A 24,978-nucleotide genomic window follows, 5' to 3' on the forward strand; every position below is an offset into this window, starting at 1 on the left:
GGTCAATGTGGAGGTGCCTCCATTTGTTGATAGTGATTATGACCTTAGTGATAAGGATGAAGATAATAATATGGCTGCCCAAGTGGAAGGGTGGAAAAGGGTCGTGGATGTAATGTCAAGGCACCATACAGATCATACTAGTGACAGTGATCAACTTCCTAGTGACTCACCAAGTTCGGGATCCGAAGATGAAGAAGAGCAAGAGCATGATGACGATACAAGGCGTTTGACTAGAAGATATAAGGCTGACACTGATCTCAACGACCCGATATGGGAAATCGGGTTGCGTTTTAATTCCAAGGCAGACTTCAAAGACTTAATTCGTCACCAAGGAGTATTGTTGGGGAAGAAGCTGAGGTTGAAAAAAAATGACAAACATTCGTTGCATAGCTCACTGTCGAGGGGTACTAAGAAGCAAGAAGAATAGCGAATGCCCGTGGCTCGTGGTATTGGCTCATAGGCCTGCCCATGGGTTTTGGCAGGTTTACCGGCTCCACAACAAACATAAGTTTGGCGGGGCTTCATATAACCATGGATGTGCCAATGCACGGTATCTCGCTAAGAAATACAAGGAAGATATTCGAGTCATCCCTGGAATAACTGTTGGCCAATTTATAGAAAAGGTGCATTGTGACATGAAGATCACCATTTCTCCAGGAAAGGCCAAGAGAGCTATGCAACATGCACAGAGGCTGATAGAAGTCGACTTGGTGAAGCAGTACAAGCACCTACATGACTACAAGGCTGAAATTCTCAGGACTAATCCGGGAAGCACGGTTGTCTTAGCAACGCAACGACTTGAGGATGAAAATGACAGGTTTAAGGCCATTTACATTGCTTACGAAGCATATAAAACTTCTTTCAAACGCCATTGCAGGCGCTTGATAGGCCTAGACGGGTGTCATTTGAAAGGGCAAGCCAAGGGAATTCTTTTGACAGCCATCGGATTGGATCCGAATGATCAGATTTTTCCCATAGCTTTTGCCGTAGTTCAAATTGAAAATACTGACACATGGAATTGGTTCCTAGAGCTGTTGGTGCAAGATTTGGAAATTACGGACTCTAGCAAGTGGACTTTCATCTCGGACAGACAAAAGGTACAGTAAGCTAACATAGTATGCTTAAAGGTTCCTAAGTTTAAGCATAAGGCTATTTTATGTTATTGAACCAGAAACTAATCAGTATGTTTTCTGTGATTGGCTGTATATTTTGGCTGTTTTCTGTGAATGAACCAGAAACTAATCAATAACAGGGGCTAACAAATCTTTTTGTTAATGGCAGGGGCTAATCAATAGCATGAGAAAGTGTTGCCCGCATGTCGAACACCGGATGTGTGTTTGGCATATGCACAACAATTTCAAGAAATTGTTTCCTTCAACTATTTTGAAGGACTTGATTTGGGAGGCAGCTCGAGCAACTAATATTCATGGCTTCGAGAAGGCGATGAATGAATTGAAGGTAGAGAATGAGCAAGCATACAAGTGGTTGGCAGATCACACAACGAAGGAGAATTGGAGTCAAGCCTTCTTTGGGTTTGAAGCAAAATGTGACATCCTTGTTAATAACATTTCTGAATGTTACAACAAGGTCTTACTATTTGCTCGGGAGAAGCCGTTGTATGGGATGCTCGAGTGTATTAGGATGTATCTCATGGATAGGTTTACCACAAGGAGGAAGATGGGGGCAAAGTTGGAGGATGCTTTTGGGCCGAAAATCAGAAAGAAGCTTGAGAAGACAAAGGAGAAGATTGGAGAATGCATGGTGAGAGAGGCAGGGGAGTGGATTTATCAAGTCAATACAAAGTGGAATGACCAATTTGTTGTCGACCTGCGGGACCGCACTTGTAGCTGCAGGCGCTGGATGTTGACTGGATTACCGTGTCAACATGCCATTGCAACGATTGAGATGACTTTGGACAATGTTGACGACTTTGTCGCAAAGTGCTACTCAAGGAAACCTTTGAATTGGTGTATGAAGCCATCATCTATCCGATCCAAGGCCCACAACTATGGACAAAGACGGCCCACCCGAACGTTATTCCACCCGAGCTGACCAAGCTGCCGGGACGTCCGAAGGGAGCTAGACAAAAGAGCGTGCAAGAGGCTCGAGAAATAATAAAAGAGAAGGCTCGGGCAGCCCGTATAGTGCAAGTTAGAGATGACATTAATGGAGGCCAAAAGATGTCACAGAAAGGGTTGATGATGGATTACAAATGTCGGCTTTATGGAGTTGTCGGTCACAACAAAAGAAAATGTCCCCAACGTGAGCCAGCAGCTCCGAGGAGCCCAAAACGCACAAAAGGTATAATTATTTTCCATGTTATAAACCCTAAAAATACATAAACCTTACTAATGTTGATTGTCAACAACCTGTTTTGTAGGGAAGAAGCGGCAGCGAGGCTAAGAGAAACGAAAATGCACATTGTGTCATCATCCCGGTCACAATAAGCTATGATGCCAAACTGTTGTTGCCGATATGTTTGTGGATCAGCCCTCCTCGGCCGTGGGTGACAACCATGCTACTTCATCAACTGTGAAGAAGAACTGAAACTATGCTAATGTGTTTTTGTCTATGAAACAATTGTGTTACCCCCTCAAAACTCTTGTGTTACCACCTGAAATTCTTAGATTTTGGCTGATTTGGTTGATTTTGGTTTGGGCAGTGCCCATTGTGGTGGTTTATTGCCTACTTGTTGTAGGTTATGGTGGTTTCACTTTATAAACTGGTGGTTGATTTTGGTGGTTCTCATTTTGGTTAATGTATGTTGAATATGGACAGATTGCAAGGGAAATGAATTGTATGTTGATACTTGTTATATCCCAATCTTAAAATTTCATTCTGAATTGCTAACTTCATTTTGAACATACTTGTTATATCCTAATCTTTAAATTTCATTCTGCATTGAGATACTAATTGCAAGGGATGCCTCGTTATATTCTGAAAAGATAATCACCAGATTGAAAATATTTTTTGCACTCTTATGCAACATATTTATATAAGATTACACTGCCAATTTGGTCCTTAACATTTTGATAACATTTTTTGCAATCTTCAATCATACAACTCCTCCCCCGAGATTTAGTCCTTAACATTTTTTGGTCCATCTAAAATGCTTAGATTTGGTACTTACATTTTTTGCACTCTTAGAGCATACAACTCCTCACCCGAGAGCATCAAATCCAGCCTATAAGCCCCTAAATGCACCTCCTCACCCAAGAGCACCAAACTATGCGATACTCACATTTTGAAAACAATGTATATGTAATTCATGGCAACTCTAAAATCATGATATGAAGGTGTAGATCAGTCCATGCCACTGAAAGTCCAGTAACAGCCAACAAGAATATATGCATAGAGTTGCAGATATTCTTGCCCTTCAAACACCAAGAAACGCAATTTTGGAGTGCAATTCATACCATTCTGGAGTACAACATACACCAAGAAACGAAATTTGATTCAGATTCCAGATTTGATTCACCATTGGAAACGGAATTTCATTACTTGAACCCTAATATACAAACAAACACCACAACAAATAAACAAAATCCATACATCACAACACTACGTAATTTCTCTATTGCCCTATTATTCTCCTCGATTGATGACAAAATCAAACTAAAACTCTCACTTTCGGTCTCCGGCAGCGGCATTGCAGATGTCACGGCATCGTCTTCATCGATTGGCTCACACCACTTGAAAAAACGGCAATCTTTTCTCTCACAAACAAAGTATAGCTTCCCCCTTGTTGGTTTTCCATGGGTGTTGACGATTCTCAGCGAAGCCCGATTCTTGCAATGGCAATTCATACCGGAATCGGAGGTTACGTCTACCGCCACTCTCAATGGTCTCTCTGCTGTGGTTCGAATGGTCCATGGTTGGGGAGTTGGGGTTACTTGATGTTCTTCCGAGAACTAGGGTTTCTTGCGTTTATCTGCCTTCCTCAGACGAAGAAGATGAATGGAAATGAGAGAGAGAGAATTAAAATTAGTTTTATATTTATTTTATTAAATATAATTTTGAACCAAATTTGCGTTTATTTCAAAAAAAATTGAATTTTTATAAAACTTAATCGGGTCAAAATTGATTAAAATTGCTTTGACTGTTACATTCCGTTACATTTTAACTATTCCGTTAATTTTGGACTAAATGTGGTCCGATTTCAAATGTGAGAGACCGAATAATTCAAAAGATAATGTTTTGGACGAAAATAAAAAAAACGCCATATGTTAAGGACCATTTTGGGACTTTAGTCTTCTTAAATTCATTGCCAAAAAGAAATGTCTCTATTAACAAAGAACGGTGTGAGTATTAAATATTAGTAGTATTGTTTGAACTAGTTAACTAAAGATAAGCCTTACTCATGAGTATCATTTTAGTGGTGTAAAAATAAGAATGATGCAACGTCCACGGACGGAAATTGATTTTGTATTGAATTGATGCAAACTAGTGGAGATACAAAATATCAACTGGCTCTAGATTACAACAATGAAGAACATTCAACTCCGGTGACTCGTTTCTCACCGAATCTCACTCAGAAAATAACTCTCTCAACCATGGATGAAACTCTCCTTTCTTCTTGCCTAATCGCTCAGAGATATTTCTCAATTCTGCTCTCTTTAGCTCACACACACCTATTTGTATCAATGCGTGTGTGAGTGCAACATTTACTTCTACCAGCTCAGCTCAGCTCAGCTCGCAATGAGCTCAAGCGGTTGTCAGCACTTAAGAATTGAATTGTTAATATAGTAAACACTTAAATAAGCATTGAAATCAAATAAATAAACCCTAATCGTCTGTGGCTAAATAGATAGGGTTAGAGTATCCACAATAGGGGCGGCGTGGACGGATGGAAGGGGGCGGAAGGGCCATCGCCGAGTAGACGGCGAGGACGCGGTGGGGTGGGGGGCGGCGCAGCGATGCACGCGGCGGGTGAGCCGCGACGGTGGACAAATTTTTTTTTCTCATTTTTTTAAATTTATTTTAATTGCCTATAAATACACCCCATTCACCTCATTATTTTCACACCATTCCAACTCTTTATTCACACTGTCTCTTTAAAATTTGTGGATTCCATTGCTATTAAAAAATGAATGATTTGTGGAATGACGCGTGAGATTCTCTGATTCAAGAGGTGCAGAGGGAAGCCGACGAGGATGATTCTTCAATTTTAATTTATTTAATTAGCCATTTTTTTCTAATTAGGTATAGTCCGATAATTTTAATATTCATTGAATTAAAATATACAAAAAATAAAATAAAATAAAGTGAAATGTGGCAAAAAAAAGTATCCACTATTGCAGTGGAAACTTTTTTTGTGGCTGTGGACAAATCAGAAATGGCGGAGGACAAATTGAGCAACAAGAAAGGGCAAAATCATCATTTCACGGTCACGGCAATTGCATGACCGGACACATCTTCCCCAAATCCCACGCTCAAGTCATCATCATCGGCCCATCCGCACCGTGCGATCACATTTTAAGGCCAAAACAAATTTTTTTTCTTCTTTTTTTTTTTGACTGAACCTAGACAAAAAAGTCCCTAATTGTCCGCACCAAACAATCAATCATCGCTAAAAACCTAACCCACAGACGTAGCGTGACGCAGTTACCAATGACAATTCGGCCGAATTCGCGTGACCGTCGTTCTCACGCGCTCCCCCCGCCGATTACCAACACCCCCTCTCCCAGTCAGCCCTATCCCCTTTTTCTCCCATACATATCATCTCTCAACCCACAATCGCCTCCCGCCGCCTCTCCTTTCCCCCCCAATTTCCTTTCCCGATTCCTTCCCCTCGTTGAATTGAATTCGCTAGGGTTACCGATCCATGGGCGATTTGACGGAATCTTCGACTCCTCACGCGCCGGCACCGCCGCGGCAGGGGCCTTTCCGCGAGGACTGCTGGACGGAGGAGGCGACGGCGACGCTCGTCGATACCTGGGGACAGCGCTACCTCGAGCTCAACCGCGGCAACCTCCGCCAGAAGGATTGGCAGGAGGTGGCCGATGCGGTGAACGCGCTCCACGGCCACACGAAGAAGACGCACCGCACCGACGTGCAGTGTAAGAACCGGATCGATACTCTGAAGAAGAAGTACAAGACGGAGAGGACGAGGATCGCTGAATCCAACGGCGCCCTAGCCTCGTCCTGGCCGTTTTTCTCCACTTTGGAGCACTTGATCGGATCTAATTTCAACAAGCACCAGCAGAGTAAGGTGATTACGTCGCCTCAATCTGCGCCGCAGCTGTCTCTGCCTGCTCCGCCGCTGGCTGTGCCGTTATCCTATCGCAAACCGATGAATCCTGCGGTGGTGACGCCGTTTAGTCTGCCGCAGAAGCGTCCGATGTCGTCGCCGGTCGTGGATAAGTCGTTCTTCAGGAGAAATTACTCGGCGATGGCTGCTGCAGCAGCTGCACCTGACGATGAGGCTGATGATGGTGATGATGAGGAGTTGGAGGGTGATGAAGTGGAGGGAAGCGAGGATGGGGCTGAAGAGGAAGAAGAGGTAGGGCAAGAAGGGATGAGGAGACTGGCAAAGGCTATAGAGAATTTTGGGGAAATTTTTGAGAAGGTAGAGGGTAATAAACTGAGGCAGATGGTGGAGTTGGAGAAGCAAAGGATGCAGTTTGCTAAAGATTTGGAGGTTCAAAGGATGCAATTGTTTATGGATACACAGGTCCAGTTAGAGAAGGTCAAGCGAGCTAAACGACCTGGTTCATCTGATGGTATAGCTGCTATATTGTGATATAATCACTTTTCTATCAAATTTTGACATTTAGCTATATGTTTGCCTGTTCTTTTTCCTTGCTTGGTTGATTATATAAATGAAATTGCATAAAGAGGTTGCATAGTTTGGCACTATGTACTGCTAACTAGTTCGGACTTAGAATAAGTCTGTAATACTGTTCAGGTTGAGGCCTGTATTACCTTGGTGATTCTGGTTGGTTCCTTACATGTGTTTCTCATATAGTAGCTATTAATAGTTTGTCATTGCATATTGACAATTGACTTATATATGTATGTGTGTGTGTGTGTGTGATTCTAGCCCGTTCCTACATATTATTTGCTTTAGTTATAAATAAGAATTGGTCTGCATATTCTGTTATGTTAGCCCTTGGTGCATCTTGTTGATGTTGATATTAGGATTATTGAGGGAAGAGGAATGTGATCATGTCACCATGCTGGAAACTCGTTCCAAGGTCTTCAACCCACTTTTCTTAGTATTTCTTTAAACCCGTGCCGGAAAGAAATGAGACTCCTATTCGCGGATGGAGGGAGTCCTTATTAAAAGAAGTGTTGGCCTCTAAAGAATTATGAATGCATGAGTGATCTGAGTCAATAATCAGCTTTTCTTTTGTGTTTGATGGACTATAAATCCTAGATATAGGGTCTTAAGTTTGCTTTCATCGTACAATGTTCCTTAGGATGAACTATGAAGCCTGGGTTCGGCTTTGATGGCTGACAAACTCTCTTAGTTGGGGAGTAACATTAGTTGCATGCATAAGTATAGACAATGATGATACAATGAAATAGAAGTAATACTGAACTGATTGCCGACCATTATGATAATATCAAGTTAGTTTTGCTTTATCCTATATTGTCACAATGCCACTGTTGCTTTATTTTGAATGTTTCTGCAAGATTACATATTTAGATCTATACAAGATTCATTTAAATAGTAGGACTACTATATTATTGAGCAAGGCTTTTTTTTTTCTTCTTTTCATCTTTGTTCTATCTTGATATCTGTGCCTTTTCATACTGGATGGGCTACTATAGGTTCAGTACTTCAATCAAAATGGCCCCAGTTGAATTCTTGGACCCTTGAATTGAGTTTTTCATTTACCTCAGTACAATTTGTTGTAATCTTTTCCCTTTGCTTTTTGACTTCAGTGGTTATAAGTCAAAAGTGGATGTAAAATTTGGAACAGTTTCACATTATGATTATGGCCATTGCATAATTTGGAACAGTTTCTCTGCGGAAAGCATTGAGTTGTTTGTATCACCATCTATCTACATTTCGTATGCACTTATTCTTGATTTGTTTTCTGAGTTGCGATTTTCTGGCAATTATGCAGATATGTATAGCTAGTGGTGTGGACTGGGACGCCGTGCAAATCCTTGGTGCGGTCGAGCATTGAGCAGCTGAACAATATGGTATTTCTTCTTGTTGATAGGTGAAGAAGATTCTTTGGCCGGGAAAGAAATTGACTAGCTAATTTTTATGTAGAAGAGGGATTCATGTCAATGTTAGGCTTCCTTTGATCAAAATCTACTTTTGTCTGCCTGTTTAGGATCGTTAATTTTTGTTCTTGTCAGTTCATATAGCAACTTGTTAGTGTTTGAATGTGTTTTCATATAATCATTCGTTGTTTATTTCAGTTTCTGATGGTAAAGAGTTCTCTACCTTTGCGCCTATGCATAAACTATGTATACAATTGCAGAACGATTTATGATGAACTAAAAGCGTGTAGGAAAATTTTATCTATTCCAAATTACTATAATTATTGGTTAGAAATATATTTCATAGCTTTATTTTCTAGGTTTATATAAATCAGTTTTTATTGTGTAAATCAAATTTGAAAATAAGGTTTGATTGTGTAATATAGTGTTTTAATTGTTTAAATCACATTTTAATTATGTAAATCAAGTTCGGGGTCGTTGTCGGGTAATTGTTGCATCATGTCAATTCATATTATATCGCATCTTTAACGGGTTCATGTTGGATTCAGATTTATAGGTAAAAAGTCGGATTCGTGTTCGGATTGAGAATTTTCTTAATAAAGCGGGTTTGAGTTTTGTCTTAGATTAAGTCTTTATCAGATTGACCCGATAACGATTTAAGAACTGCACTTCCTATTTCAAGTGGGGCAGTAGTGGAGGAATGAGTTCTTTCACCTAAAATGTGCAGGGAGGGTAATAAAGGCCCAACTGAGTTCACGTGATGAGATTTAATTTGAAAGCATAGATCCTAACTTGTCATACTATTTTGTTTGGAGAGTACATTTTCGAAAAGCATATTTCTTTTAGAATTTTTAAACTTTAGTTCAATTGGGAATCTTGTTTTTTTATTTATTTAATATTTGGGAGAAAGAGACTTGTCCCGTGAATTGTGATCAAATTTGTACTTTGAAAATAAAAATATTGGGTTATGATTTGTAATTTGAATCTCGTGATTAAATCTGCTGAATTTGTAGACTTTATAGGTTGTTTTATTATTGTGGGACTGTTGACTATTCTCAGCTAAATGAATTGCATTTGGTTGATATATTTTGCAAATGTTATTATTTGAATACGAACTGGTTTCCAGAAATACTAAATTGTCAAGATGACTCAATCTCCCATCCTATAAATCAGAGGACATATTTTTATCAATTAAGTCATATTAATTGTGGTTGTATCTGGTCTAGTTACATAAGAAACATAAGCTCGAAATTGCACGATATATATAATAATCCACCTGTTATACAAAAGTATCTTTTTCCATATCAATCTCTATTGGGAATCTCATTTTATTTTATTATAAATAATAAGTATAATTCATTTAACTTATATTTTATTATAAAAATAATATATAAAAATATATTATCATATTTTTATATCTTTATAACTTATAGTAAGTTTTTTCATTTTTTAAAACTCATGATGAAGAAGGGAATTCATGAGGGAGTGTTATTCTAAGGGCGTGTTCAGTTTCCATTTTTCGCTTTGGGCAGAGTTGAAACTCGATGCTAATTGAGTGGGTGGGGCCCACCAATTCTTGAATGAATTAGAACGTTGAGTAAGCTTGAATTGGAATTTTTCTCTGCAACTTATTTAGCCAAAATTATGTGTATGGACTAAAAAACTCCTCTCCCTCCACCATGCGCCACCTCCTCTCCAACACTAATTTGGTTATGTAGAGATGCGTGCAGTTGGGGAATTCATCACTCAACACATTGTTTCCTTCCTCTCATCTATTGCTAATTTCTCAACAAATTTGGCCGTGAATGGAGTTCAGATTACCATGCCCAATGCAATTGCATTACTCTCTCTCATCGTGGTCAGATCTGAATCGGAATCAGAATCATGAGGATGTGGAGCGGCGGCCTCACCGACGCCTCCTCCCTCCGCCGCCCAATCCTTCGAACGTCGCCGTCGCCATCGGTTCCCTCCGCTTCCTCGAGGTTGTCCGCTCCAACATCGCCTCCTCCGGCAGCTCCCATATCCACTATTACCAAGCCAGTCCCCCTCTCAATCCGAAACTAGAAAATCATTAGAGTTGCGGGCTGAAAGCCGCGTCCTTCGGCGACAATAGTGAGGCGGAATGAATCTTTGTGGAGCAAGAGAGAGAGAGGAGTGAGCCAGTAATGGGATGAGAAAGAGGAGAAATGAAAATGACTGGGGTAAAAAGGTAATCTTGTTCCAATTCTAGGTTTAACTAGCACGCCCAGTTCCAAAAACCACCTCATCTTCAAGATTTCATTTTGGCCCATTTCCTATAGTAACAGTGCGGGCCCAACCCATATCTAGGGCTTTCAAGGATTTAATACAAGAAACTGAACGCTAGATATTACCCAGAATTAGGCCTAATTCTTGGTATATCCTAAAAACTGAACACGCCCTAAGTATCCACCTATATTTAGTAGCATTCTTTCTAAGTATGAAAAATTTGCATTTTCAGAAACTAATAAACGAAATTTCAAATGGACTCTATTACACAAATTGTATAGTATAAAATTGTAATTAAATGAGAACCACAAATCATATTATTTTATTGATTCATTAATATCAATTGACTTCATAAAAATTGTTGACTTTCAATATAAAAAAAATCTACTAATATTAATTATGAATTAATGATCTGATATTGAATCAGATATGTTTTGTAATATCAATTAATACTATTAATTCATCAGCAAATTGATATGGATATCAGTTTCACTTTAATGGTGATCTTATAGAATATGATACAATAGTTTTCCAAGATAAATACTACTATTAATTAATTAGCAAACTGATATGAATATCAGTTTCACTTTAATGGTGATCTTATATAATATGATCATATGTATATAATTACACATGTACAATAGTTTTCCAAGATTCAATGCAACAAAACACGAACCCCCTCGATTGTATAAATATATTGATCAACTTTTTTTGAGCTTGAAAGTTGAAACCACAAATAATTCGAATGGTATCTAAATGTAAGCCCTCTAGCTAGAGTACTACAATAACACCAAACTACAACAACATACATAGATATAAAATTACTATATTAAACTATATTATATGTATATTTACTATATTAAACTACATCTACAATAATATAGGATATGCTCTTGATCTTGCAGTACTTTTACATCACTTAAAATGTCTGTTATTCATTCCCAAGCTTTCTCATGTGGTGACGAGTAACAATTTACTTCTTCTTTCTCCATCCACTACAACTTCTTGCTATGTGAATTTAGACCTGCAAATTAGAGAAAAAAAACAGTAATAGAAAATTTAGATTAAAATTATTTTACAAGCAAACACATGCATATTGATTAGAAAATTTTGCTCTTGTTCCACTAGATAGATTGAATCAGAAGTTGATCATTCTGCATAATCATGCATAGTCTACACGTTTTTTTAGTTTCATGATATGCTCATCATATTAATTCTAAAACCAAACCAACAATATGTGACAATTTTTTTGTGAATGTGAATGCAAAATGATCAAAGCTAAGGAGATGGCGAACAAAGTCCACCAAAAACAATCGACAATCCAAACATCTACTACAAACCAACATATGAACAAGGTATACTAAAAAAAACAACACAAAAACTGAACAACGGACAAAATCAGCTAACACACAAAACAATCTCAAGTCCGCCTATCTTCTTTAGGAGCGGTATCGATCTCGCATCATGCATCATATCCAAATAATATCCACGCAACAAACACAAAAATCATGAAAAAACAAATACTCCACGAAGGCAAACAAAAACAAAAAAGCATAGCCTTAAACTACTCAAGTCGACAGTTTTAGAGAATCTAAATATGTCATCTGTTGCGACAGTCGACAATGAATGCCAAGGCGATTAAGCTAATTTACCAGAACAATGTCTATAAGATTAAGGCATTGTCATACTTGGTGTTTGCTTCCAATGATACTAAGAAACACTTAGATTTAACTTCAATTCGTCGGTATCCAAGAACTTGTTGAACTTTGAGATACAAACTTGACCGGCGAAAATTACACGGAAAAAACAAGGAACAAATTACACGGAAAAACTTGTGGAAAGCGGTAAGCCGAGTCGAGGAGTCCTCTTTCCGCAAAACGAGATACGCCCCGGTAGTGCTCTCGGTTTGGCGTGTCGTCCCCAAAGATAAAACGGCTTCGTCTCTGAAGTAGCAGCAGAGCTCCGACGAATGGGAGTAAGGCGGAGGTAGAGCTTCGACGGGAAGATTATGCAGAGAGCGTGTATGCAAGAATGCTTGAGTTTGTTGTGTGTAGAATGCAATGGATGCATGCCTATTTATAGGCCAAGTCCACCCACAGGGGTTGCTGGAGTCAACAGACATAATGTCTGTCATCAAGGCCATTGACCGTAACCGCCGAGGGTTACTGACTGGTGTAATAGCCGTTGGGAGTTGAAGAGACACGATGCATCTGGACACACTACACAACGGGGTACACCATGGACCGTCGGGGTCCATCGGGGACCTTTTGTCTCCTGTTATACGTCGGGAACATGACGTGGACCAGGACCACCATGAGTCGGGGTCCGTCGGGGATAACGTGGAGTTTGAGGTGGTCTAAAAAGAACAAGCGGGGCTTGAACCATGCTCAACGACCAGCTCCAAAGAACAGCCCAAAGACCACCCAAAGACCAATTGCCAAGATCCAAGGCACACGACGCTCGGTGCACGGGTCACGGTGCGCGGCTCGCGGGGGGGCGGCGGCGCGCGTGTGCGCGTGTAGTCTCTATCACCCATCTTATTCCACGATAATTATTACACATAATAATTCATTTTATTAAATACTTCATCAAAGAAGTTTATCATCCCCGATGTGGGATAATTAACACTCAGTTAATTAATCCCTTAGTTTTTCTCATAGCTCATTTCTAGCTTTATTGTGACCAACTTTAATATATTATTTCTCACTCACCTGGAATCGGATTTGAGAAAATGAATATACTACGGTCATCTACTCGGAACGTAGATCGACGCTATTGCATTTAATTTCACAAAATTAAATTTCTTGTAACATTTATTATTAGTCAAAGTCATTTGACCAAGCACGATTCTAACAATCCCCCACATGAGTGGAAATTGCCAAATGCATATGTATGCAAACACAAGTTCAACCCTCAAGAGGTATGTAAGCATAAGGACATGTAGTTTTTGGCTTTAAACCATCCATAGTCAACACCATCGGATACATAGGCGGACTAGTAGCGCGATGCTTTGAACTATTTCAGGCGGACTAGTAGCGCGATGCAAACACAGAGACAATGATATCAACACTTAAACACATCAACCTCATCCGTTCTCACATTTTGTGTCCATTTCAGGCCTTGGACACCACTTTGGATTCATAAGTGTATTGTTTGAAGCAGCCCCACTTCACACTTACATAGGTGATTCCTCGTTAAGTATCTTGCCATACCTGGTCTCCTTGAGAACTTCACCTCAACGGATACTTTAGGGATCATTAAAAGTCATAGACTTAACCTCACCACTATGCAATTTTTTTCAACACTCTATTACTCTCTAGGGAATAGATATAGATGAGTGTTCACACGAATTCTTATAGCTTAGTTTTCCCATTGAACCAAGTTCTTGGATCTCCAATCATCATGGTTGGGTTACCACTATGAAAATTCTTTTAGTTTGTGGATTTCAAACTCATTTCCTCTAGCAATTTATTCATTTGATCACGATTTAACCCTTTGGTTAGCGGATCCGCTAGATTATCCAATGACTTCACGTAGTCAATTGTAATCACCCCTGTTGTGATCAAATGTCTCACGGTATTATGTCGTCAACGAATGTGTCGAGACTTACCAGTGTACAAGCCATTGTTTGCCCTCCCAATAGCGTCTTGGCTATCACAGTGAATTAACACTCGAGGCACGGACTTTGACCAACATGGAATATCTTCAAGGAAGTTTTTAAGTCATTCGGTTTCTTCCGCAGCTTCATCTAAAGCTATGAATTCTGATTCCATGGTGGATCGGGCTATACATGTCTGTTTCATGGATTTCCACGAGACAACACCACCCCCAATCGTAAAGACATATCCACTTGTTGAAAGTGAGTCTTTGTTATCGGATATCCAATTTGCATCGCAATACCCTTCAAGTACCGGGGGTATCCCGAAAACTGTAGCCCATGATTTTGAGTATACTTGAGATACCTCAAACCTCTTACAAGAGCTTTCCAATGCTCTTTGCTTGGATTGCTCGTATAACGGTTTAACTTATTCACGGCGCAAGCAATATTAGGTCGAGTTCAATTAGTAAGATACATAATGCATCCAATGACCCGTGCATAATCTTCTTGTGCAACTGGCTCACCATGTTCTTGCTCAAGTGAACATTGAGCTCTATAGGCGTCTTAGCCGGGATGCCATCATAGGCGTTGAATCTCTTTAATACTTTCTCAACATAATGAGATTGTGTTAAGGTGATTCCTTTGGATGTTCTTAGAATTTTCATTCCAAGAATTACATCGGCGAGACCCATATCCTTCATGTCGAAGTTTCTCTTTAACATGGCTTTCGTGTCGTTAATCACTTGGGTGTTACTACCCATGATTAACATATCATCAACGTAGAGACACACTATAACGTATCCATTATCAGTGTTCTTAATGTAGACACATTTGTCACATTCGTTGATTTTAAATCCATTTGATAACATCACGTTATCAAATTTCAAGTGCCACTGCAACGACGCTTGTTTCAATCCATAGAGGGATTTAACCAGCTTGCATACATTTTTCTCTTGTCCAGGTACTACAAAACCTTCAGGTTGTTCCATATAGATTTCATCTTCAAGGTCACCATTTAGAAACACAGTCTTAACATCCATTTGATGAATCTCAAGATTGCGTACAACAGCAATCGCGAGAAGCACTCGAATTGATGTTGACCTTTGTTTAAAGCCTTGTTCGATACCTACTCATCTTCAAGGTCACCATTTAGAAACACAGTCTTAACATCAGGCCTTGTTCGCTTGCGCGATTCTGGCTCTTCATCCGCTGATTTAGAACTAGTGGCTTCATCCTCAATTCTCGTCTCAGAATTGGGTGCAATATTTTCCTTGTCTTTGTGAGGAAATATATTTTTAAGAAATACAACATTTCTTGACTCGATTGTTGTTCCCACGGTCACAGTCGGTATTTCAGACTTGTGGACAACAAATCGATATGCACTACTATTGAGTGCATACCCAATAAAGATGCAATCAACTGTTTTAGGACCGATTATAACTTCTTTGGACGGAGGAACCATCACATTTGCCAAACACCCCCACACTTTGAGGTATTTGTAGGATGACTTCCTTCCATTCCACAACTCATAAAGAGTAACGTCCTTACCTTTGCGTGATATTTTTTTAGGATGTAGTTGGCTGTCAAAACAGCTTCTCCCCACATGTTCTGGGGCATCCCCAAACTGATCAGTAATGCATTCATCATCTCTTTGAGAGTTCGATTCTTGCGTTCTGCAACATCATTAGATTGTGGTGAATATAGAACATTCGTTTGATGAATTTTACCACTTGCGTTGCATAATTCCTCAAACGAGGCTACGTATTCCCCTCCTCTATCACTTCGAATCATTTTGATTTTACATCCAAGTTGATTCTTGACTTCGTTCTTATAATTTTTGAACGCTTCTATTGCTTCGTCTTTACTTCTTAAAAGATAGACATAATAATATCTTGTGCAATCATCTATGAATGTGATAAAGTATTTTTACCACCTCTAGTTTGCACTAATTTTAAGTCACATACGTCCGTGTGAATTAATTCAAGGGGTTTCGTGTTCCGTTCAACCGAATGAAACGGTAACTTAATCATTTTCACCTCAAGACAAGTTTCACATTTGTTTTGAGTTTTTACTTCATTTGTCTTTAGTAAATCTAAACTTAGTAATCTTATAATAGCATTTGGATTTACATGTCCCAATCTATTATGCCACAAGTTAGAACACTCAGTCAAGTAAGAAGAAGTAGATGCATTCTTATTATTAGCCAACGACTTAGGGACATGGCGTGTAGCTACACTAAGCTTGAAAAGTCCGTCGGTTACAAAACCTTTTCCAAGTGAATTTCCAAACTTGTACAAAGAAAACCTATCAGGTTCGAATACAATTTTAAACCCCTTATTCACTAGTATTGATCCAGACACTAGGTTCTTGCGGATGTCCGGGACGTGCAGCACATCCTTCAAAGTGATGGTGACGCCAGACGTCATCATGAGAACCACGTCCCCAATGCCGAGGACTTGAAACGAGTCTTGATTCCCCATATTGATTTTCCTCCCTTCAAAAGCGGTGTAGGAGTCGAACTTGCTCTTATCGGCACAGACGAGGGCAGTAGTTCCAGTGTCGATATACCAACCACCTTTGTTATCAACAAGGTTGACTTCTTCCGTGACCACAACAACAAGGTAACTTTCATCCCAATCCTTGAACTCTTTTTCAACAACGTGGGCAGCCGGCTTCTTCTTTGGCTTGCGGCAGTCTTTGGAGAAGTGGTCAGGTTTGCCACAGTTGTAGCAGTTGCCTTCAACTTTCCTCGCAGGCTGCTTCCCCTTGCACTTGTCCTTTGTAGTTGGACGAGAGCATTTGTTGGAGGGACCGCCCCGCTCCAACAGATTGGCCTTTGCAACAGGTGGGCCATGACCCTTAGCCAAATCATCGCGTTTGCGCACGTCTGACTCGATGCACAGCTTCACAATCAAGTCTTCAAGATTCATCACCTTTAGCTTGTGCTTAAGGTAGCTCTTGAAGTCCTTCCAGCCGGGTGGAAGTTTTTCAATGACCGTGCCCACCGTGAAAGCTTTAGGCAGGGTCATTCCCTCTGCGGCGAGGTCGTGGATGATCAGCTGGAACTCTTGCACTTGGTCCATGATTGGTCGGGAGTCGACCATTTTGTAGTCCAAGTACTTGGCTATTACAAATTTCTTAGTGCCCGCATCATCACTATGATACTTCTTATCTAGCATTTCTCACACTTGTTTTGATGTGAGAATAGTGCAATACACGTTGTAGAGACTATCATCTAAAGCACTAAAAATAAAGTTTTTACAAAGATAGTCTCCTTTGAGCCAAACGTCATACTCGACGTACATTTCAACACGTGCCTCGTCCTCACTTGGCGGGGTTGGCTCGTTCTCCTTGAGGAAGTTTACGACGCCCAACGTTGTTAGGTAGAACAACATTTTCTGTTGCCACCTCTTGAAATCCGTTCTCGTGAACTTCGATGGCTTCTCGGCGGGTGGCATCATCCTTGGTGCTATTGGTGCCGAGTTTGTCCCATGAAAGGGACCAACTCCTTTGCCCCCGTAGGAGCTAACAATTGGTTGGGGCACATTACCCCCCATATTTGCGTGGAGCATAGAGGCCCCCGCATTCATGCCGACTCTGAAGTATCCAGCACCCGTGCCGACCCCGAAGGATCCAGCACCCGGGCTTCCCCTGAATGAGCTAGCACTCATGTTGACCCCGAAGGATCCAACACCTGTGTCGTGCCCGAAGGCCCCAACACTCAACCCAATGAAGGATTCAATGGAACCACTGAAAGTGGAACCGACCGATCCACTCGAGGTGAATCCGGAAACCGTCCCAAAGGGGTTGTTGAGGAAGAAGTTGAAAAGCCAGGAGTCGGAATCATCGTCATGTTCGACGACGTGTTGACGGGTGCAACGGGGGACACAGTGGATGGAACGGTGGCAGCGGCGGTAGACGGGTCAGTCGACATCTCCAAGCAAAGGTGCTGATTAAGTTCAGTTGGTGTGTGTAAACTCCTTTAGTGATAAGAATATCTCGTCTTGCGAATGTTGAACTTTGAGATACAAACTTGCCGGGCGAAAATTACACGGAAAAAACGAGGAGAAAATTACACGGAAACAACTGAAAAATTACACAAAAAAACTTGTGGAAAACAGTAAGCTGAGTCGAGGAGTCCTCTTTCCGTAAGACGAGATACGCCCCGATAGTGCTCTCGGTTTGACATGTCGTCCCCAAAGATAAAACTGCTTCGTCTCTGAAATAGCAGCACCGCTAGCAGCAGAGCTCCGGCAAACGGGAGTAAGGAGGGGTAGAGCTTCGACGGGAAGATTATGCAGAGAGGGAGAGAGCGTATATTTAAGAATGCTTGAGTTTGTTGTGTATAGAATGCAATGAATGCATGGCTATTTATAGGCCAAGTCCACTCGCAGGGGTTGCAGGAGTCAACAGACATAATGTCTGTCATCAAGGCCATTGACCGTAACCGCCGGGGGTTACTGACTGGTGCACTAGCCGTTGGGAGCTGAAGAGACACGATGCATCTGGACACACTACACGGCGGGATACACCATAGACCACCGGGGTCCATCGGGGACCTTTTGTCTCCCGTTATGCGTCGGGATTCATCGGGAACATGATGTGGACCAGGACCACCATGAGTCAGGGTCCGTCGGGGATAACGTGGAGTTTGAGGTGGTCTAAAAAGAACAAGCGGGTCTTGAACCACCACCCAAAGACCAGCCATAGACCAATTACCAAGATCCAAGGCACACGGGTCACGGTGCAAGGCTTACGGCTCGTGGGCGGGCGGCGGCGGGCGCGTGTGGGCTCTGTCACCCATCTTATTCCATGATAATTATTACACATAATAATTCATCTTATTAAATACTTCATCAAAGAAGTTTATCATCTCCGATGTGGGATAATTAAAACTCAGTTAATTAATCCCTTAGTTTTTCTCATTGCTCATTTCTTACTTTATTGTGACCAACTTTAATATATTATTTCTCACTCACCGGGAATTGGATTTGAGAAAATGAATATACTACGGTCATCTACTCGGAACATAGATCAATGCTATTGCATTTAATTTCACAAAGTTGAATGTCTTGTAACATTTATTATTAGTCAAAGTCATTTGACCAAGCACGATTCCAACAGTACTTTGCATCGAACCACCGTAGTTTGCAATTATCGGCAACTTTAGTGCAAAACAAAGTGATAGATTTCGGAAAATGCAAATGCGGAACTAACATACGCTGTCAATTAGATGGACAGACTCTTGCAGTAGTCCATTGAAGAGTTTGCTTAGGGCAACGAGTTGAGATAATCAGAATAAATCTTGAAATCTTTGCCAACCGAGCCTAACGCCCATACATATATGGATTCATCCTCGCGGCGGTTTCTAACGGAGACTTTGAAATTTCATACTACTATTTGATTTATTTATTTAACATAAAGATCAAAACAATAGTACCATAGGGATGTGTGAAATTCTGTCAAAAATCAAAGTAAATCTCAGTCATTGGATCGTGTGATATAACCGTTAGATTAATGACACGTGTCATTTAATAATGTAGATTGTATAGTCTAATAATATATTACGTTTTAGTCTAATAATGTAGCTCGGATATTATTATCACAACCATCCAATTTAAGGATTCAAGGGCTGAAATTTGCTTTGATTTTTGACAGAATTTCACTTATTGACCATAGTACGCCCTGGTACCATATATAGTAAAATATGCATGAGGCATGTTTACATGTGCAAATATAAATTAATGAGAGATTTAGCAGCCTCTACATGTGAATTTTAGATTGATATGTTGATTTATTGATTACACAGTATAATATGAGTAAACACATTTCCTACAGCATATTTGATTTAGGAAAAAACGAAGTGTTTCATACGGAGTACTACATTTTAATGAAATTCAAATTCACAAAATAGATTTATCCATGATAGACCTAAAACTTTCAAAAACATCTGTCATTTGAACCTTTTCCCCAAATATGATTCACTAGAAACTTATTTAGAGGTTTGAGTTTTTGTAACATGTCACGATTCTGATGACTTTTCGGGAAATTTCTAAGTTTTCTTGGGATCAATTTCTAAGTTTTTTTTATTAATGACATCGACCAATTTAACTAGATCAAAAGGGACTAAAAGCGCCAAACTTATGAAAGTCTTTAATATACTCTGCTAATTGAGATAAAGTTAAGGGACTAACATGGTGTCAATATATAATTACAAGGCTAAATAACCTTTCAAAGCACTACTTTATGTTTGAAAGAACTTGGCTCAGTTCAAGTAGGTCAAAAGAGATAATACATACATATGGGGATACATATGCTCAAAAGAGTTGGATTATAACCTAATGTCAATAATAAAATTAATTAACTGCATTTTTAAGGCTTCTTTAAAAAACCTTCACAATCCTTCTAGCCTACATTGCACTATCCCAAGTCACATGCACACTATTCAAGCAAATGCTACCCTTGTTTCACCTTTGAGCTGCATTTTCTCCATTAAAATATCATTATAATAATTTTTATTCAATTTTGCATAGATATCTACCACATCTTATGATATATATCCTTTTTTTTATAAGTTCCATATGAAAAATATGGAATGACATATAAAAGGGAATAACCCTTTATCTTTTACTATGATTTTGGGTAAAACTAGGGCTCCCAAAAGGGAATTATTGATACATATCCCACACCGATTTGGAATGACATATAAGACCCAAGGGAAAGGGTAACAAGTGGAAGGTGGTCATGTGGCTTTGGGTTTGCCACTCGGCGTGGGCCATTCGTGAACGTTTCATTCAAAAGGAAGATGGATTGATACGTATCTCCCGTCGATTCCACATGAAAGTTTGGAATGCGAGGGAGTCAACCTCTTTCCATTTCACCATGGTTCTGTATTAAGTTACGACTCCCTATTTTTTTTCTTAAAGAAAGGGGTTAAAGCTGAAGACAAACCAACTAATAAATATAAGGAACACCTAATCTATCATGGATCAACCAACAACTGAGCTTCAGGGGTGGTGACTCTAAAACATGAAGTCCTTTATCAAAACTATAAGTAAAATGCGATAAAAAATTAGTAGAAAAATTACTAATGCACACAATGAATCACTACTAAATCAAGAACTTGAAGTAACCCACACACTTAATCCACTATGGAGCGACAATTAAAGAGACATCATACTACTTCATGATCATAGAAGCACACACAAAGCTTTCACTTTTGACTCCCTATCTTAATACTCTTATCATCTCATGAGAATCCACAATCAATATTCAACAACTTTTTTATTGTAAGAATTCAGCAATATCAAACACTGGTTGTGTTCAATAATTGGTGAGACACTCCAAACCTTTACTACATGTCTTCAATGATTAATACATAATTATTTCTTTGGCCTAAAAGGTTATTAATTAGCGAATTATGGCCTAATAAATACTCTAAGAACCTCTCTCTCATATTATTGAAATGATAATCAAACAAAATAAACATATGAAAATTGAAACAAAATATAGTAGAATAGAAGAATCCTCATGTCGGCAATCTGATGCTAGCTATCTTCTGATTATTAGAGAAAACGTTCCCTTAATTGACAAATGTTACCGACAAAACAAATCAAATCTTTCACAACAACTAGCTGATCAATTGGTATCGTCTGGAAGTAGAAACAGATTTTTAATTTGAGAAAATCTCGTGAATAACTTTTCCAAAGCATTCTATAGACATCTTTGACCTCACTATATATAGAGCCAACCACAAAATTTATCAGATTGGTGAATACAACTAAATACAAGTAGTATTATTTAATTTTAAGTGGTTTATAATACATATATGTAAATACATTGCCAGCACTTCAGCAACATCCACAAGATTTATTCACAGAAGAAATTTTTAAAAAAGTTTTTACAGTTGAAATTTAATTTTACCGTCATTGGTCACCTAGCTGTACAACTAAATATAATCAGTGATTAATAATCAAAACATTTACTCCATACACAAGCTATAATTAATTCAATGAGTCTTTGACTTTAATGGATGCAAATCGAATCAATCTTTTCTCAACCGACATGAACATCTCTATATATGGAAAAAATGAAAATTAATTATAGTCACTTTTCAAAAAAAAAAAAAAAAATTGAGGAAAACTTACCTACATGAAGTGTTTAATTTTTGTCAAAAGAAAACGAACATTAGAACTATATATATACTTCAACACCATCATTTATTTATAGAAATTTTGAATTTTTATTTCTGATTTGAATTTTGCAAAGAGGGAAGACTATTCGAAGCAGAATAATACAGATCGAAGGAATCGCATTAATCAATTAGGGACCTACACTTAGCATGGTGCATTGCATCTATTTGAGTATATATCTTATCACACCGTACCTTTTTTTTCAATATTTTGAAATGTCTGCAAATTTAATAGGACTTTAATTTCAAAAACAGATAATGTTACTTCATCTTCTTCATTACTACTATAAATACATATTGGGAAACCTATAGCATATGGAATCTACAAAAAAGTGAGCATTATATAAATATAGACACACAAGCCCAATCATAAATAGTACTCAAATCTCTTACAAATGAACAGAAGGAGACAATTTTGGATTCAAATGATTTGTAGCTGTTAAATCTAACTACTAACCACTATGCAACCATATATACCTATGCATATAGTTGAATGATTTATACATACATATGGTATTAAAATACTACAAATTTGTTTATTTTAGATATTCCCCTAATCATGCAAAATCAATACGATGAAATGTCATTCATGTCCCAGATCCCTAAGGCCCAAAAAATTGTTTATTAATCACACTAAATCATAGCTAATTTTTTAATCCCCCATGATTTGAGAGAGAAACAAACAAACCAAAATAGATCAGTAGATACATGTAACAATTTTTATTTTTTAGAAAATAATAAAGCTTCTGCTCAACACCACCAAGCCTGAAACTTCCCATTTCAATCAGAATTAGGGTTTCCCAAATTATGATTCTAGGGTTTCTGGATTTCAGAAAATGTACTGTATTCTTAAATATACTATTGCGGTTGAGATCGTGTGGTCCTCCCCTCTCTCTCTCTCTCTCTCTTCCCCAAATCTATTACTACTATTAATTCAGCAAAGTTTAATCTCAAAGCTTTTTCAGACACATCACCTGTCCCTTTCCTAGTATTCCGAAGCTCAATTTCATGTTACTCAAAAACATAAAAACTTACCAATTATTGTTTCTCTCTCTCCGATTCAAGCAGGCAGCTTGGGGTTCTTGACAAGCAGCTGATCCTCATGCTGCTGCTGCTGCGACGACGTCGTTTGATTGAATTTCCGCTTCTTCTTCTTCTTGTACGGAATTCCTCTCGCCTTCGCCTGGCAGTCCTTCACCTCCCGCAGATAAACCCGGACCGCCCCGTTCCCGAACGGGTTCGTATCGGGCTCCCCCCCGTGCTCCTCGTAGGCGGCCCTGAGCCGCCCCACGAGCGCGTCGAGGCTGCCCCAAGCCTGTCTCAGCGGGCACGTGCACGGGGCGGGCGGGTCGGGCAGCCCAAAAAACGCGCACCCGTGCAAGTGGACCTTCGTCTTCCCGAACTGGTCCAAATACCTCATGAATTCGAGAACGTGGTTGCAATTGCACTGCGCCACCGACACCGGCGGCCGCTGGTTCTTCAGATACTGCCCGAACGTATTCCAGTCTCGTCTCTTCTGAGACTCGTAACGGCTCAGGGGCGGCTGATTATTAACAACAGCCGCTCCTGAGCCGCTAGCCTGATTATCGGCGGAGAGGGAATTGGAATTATTGTTATTCATGGCTATTTTTGGTAATTGGAAAAGAGAAGAGGGGTGAAGAAAGATTTAATTTGATCATAAATCAAAGTTTTTGAGTCTATGGAGGGGACATGGGGTGGGGCCTAATGAGAGTGCTTTTTGCTCTTGCTTTAATTTAATTTTTTTCTTCTCTCTCATGAATTAATTTTCAACGTCTCTTTTTAAATGCACTCCGATTACTTTTTTAATTTTTTGTCTTAGATTTTAATTATTGGTGTGAAAGCATCGTTTTAGGTGTATTATTGTGGTTTTTTGTTGTACATCGATGAATTTATGATTCCTTTCTCCCCGTGAATGGAGTGTCACGCCCCCCTAATTTTCAATAGTATATGTACGTATGTTGAGAGGAAATTTGCGTTCGAATTTTGAAAAGCTTGGGAGAAAATTAGGTTGTGCACGTGAATAACATTAAATAGTACTACTATGGCTTAATTAATTCTTTAGTTTTCTTGTGGAGTGATTAATTCGTGAGTACTATATGTTGATTATTCTTTGGTTCTTTCTCCGTATCAATTGATTATAACTTATCGGCGCTCACCTTCATGTGTTATATCTATTGACTAAAAATTTTCCACCTACATCAACGATTAGAAGTTCCAGTTTAGTTCATCGATAAAATGTAAGTGAAAAGAATTAGTGGAATGCGAGACATACTTGTCATTTATAGTAAAAGTGAATCGAGACTTCTAACTGCGGACGAACCAAAATAGCAAATCAAGACTCCTAATCACGAACGGAGGGAAAATAAATTGGATCGGAAAAAATTATTATTGGTATATAGTATATCTTGTTAAGAGCATCCGCAGCGGTGCTCGCTGGGACGGAAACCGCTGGCGCGGCACCGCTGTCGCTGCTGCTGCACTCCCGCCGCTGGCACGGCGCTGCTCAATGCATCAAGCACGTCCGTGCCGCTGAGCAGGCTACGTGGCGCGTTTCTATTGGCCAACGGATTATCCGTTGGAAATTTATTTTTTTAAATTGAAAATAATGCTAAAAATTAAAAAAAAAATTATTTTCAGATTCCCAAAAATATGGCCGTTTTATTACCGTTTTTCTGATTTTTTTTTATTTTTTTATAATTTTTTTTATTCCCAAAATCATCTATAAATACACACATTCATC

At 39.4% G+C, this 24,978-nt stretch overlaps 2 protein-coding genes across 2 annotated transcripts; one reads left to right on the forward strand and one right to left on the reverse strand.

Annotated features, from left to right (window-relative positions):
* The first annotated feature begins 5,532 nt into the window (after positions 1–5,532).
* On the forward strand, positions 5,533–8,393 carry LOC121754032 (trihelix transcription factor ASIL2-like). The gene is made up of 2 exons (XM_042149356.1): positions 5,533–6,722; positions 8,076–8,393. The coding sequence occupies exons 1-2, from the start codon at positions 5,825–5,827 to the stop codon at positions 8,087–8,089; spliced, it is 912 nt and encodes a 303-aa protein (XP_042005290.1). The 5' UTR covers positions 5,533–5,824; the 3' UTR covers positions 8,090–8,393.
* A 2,694-nt stretch (positions 8,394–11,087) lies between these two features.
* Positions 11,088–23,918, reverse strand: LOC121754998 (protein LIGHT-DEPENDENT SHORT HYPOCOTYLS 10-like). The gene is made up of 2 exons (XM_042150286.1): positions 23,253–23,918; positions 11,088–11,452 (listed from the first exon to the last, which is right to left on the reverse strand). Exon 1 carries the CDS (start codon positions 23,836–23,838, stop codon positions 23,278–23,280), a length of 561 nt encoding a protein of 186 aa, XP_042006220.1. The 5' UTR covers positions 23,839–23,918; the 3' UTR covers positions 11,088–11,452; positions 23,253–23,277.
* Positions 23,919–24,978: the final 1,060 nt, after the last annotated feature.

The sequence above is a fragment of the Salvia splendens genome, chromosome 11 (assembly GCF_004379255.2).
Source record: "Salvia splendens isolate huo1 chromosome 11, SspV2, whole genome shotgun sequence".
In the NCBI taxonomy this organism is placed as follows: Eukaryota; Viridiplantae; Streptophyta; class Magnoliopsida; order Lamiales; family Lamiaceae; genus Salvia; species Salvia splendens.

Bases quoted from the DNA above. Each gene is read 5' to 3' on its own strand.
- LOC121754032 (XM_042149356.1), top strand. From the start codon at position 5,825: ATGGGCGATTTGACGGAATCTTCGACTCCTCACGCGCCGGCACCGCCG.
- LOC121754998 (XM_042150286.1), bottom strand. From the start codon at position 23,838: ATGAATAACAATAATTCCAATTCCCTCTCCGCCGATAATCAGGCTAGC.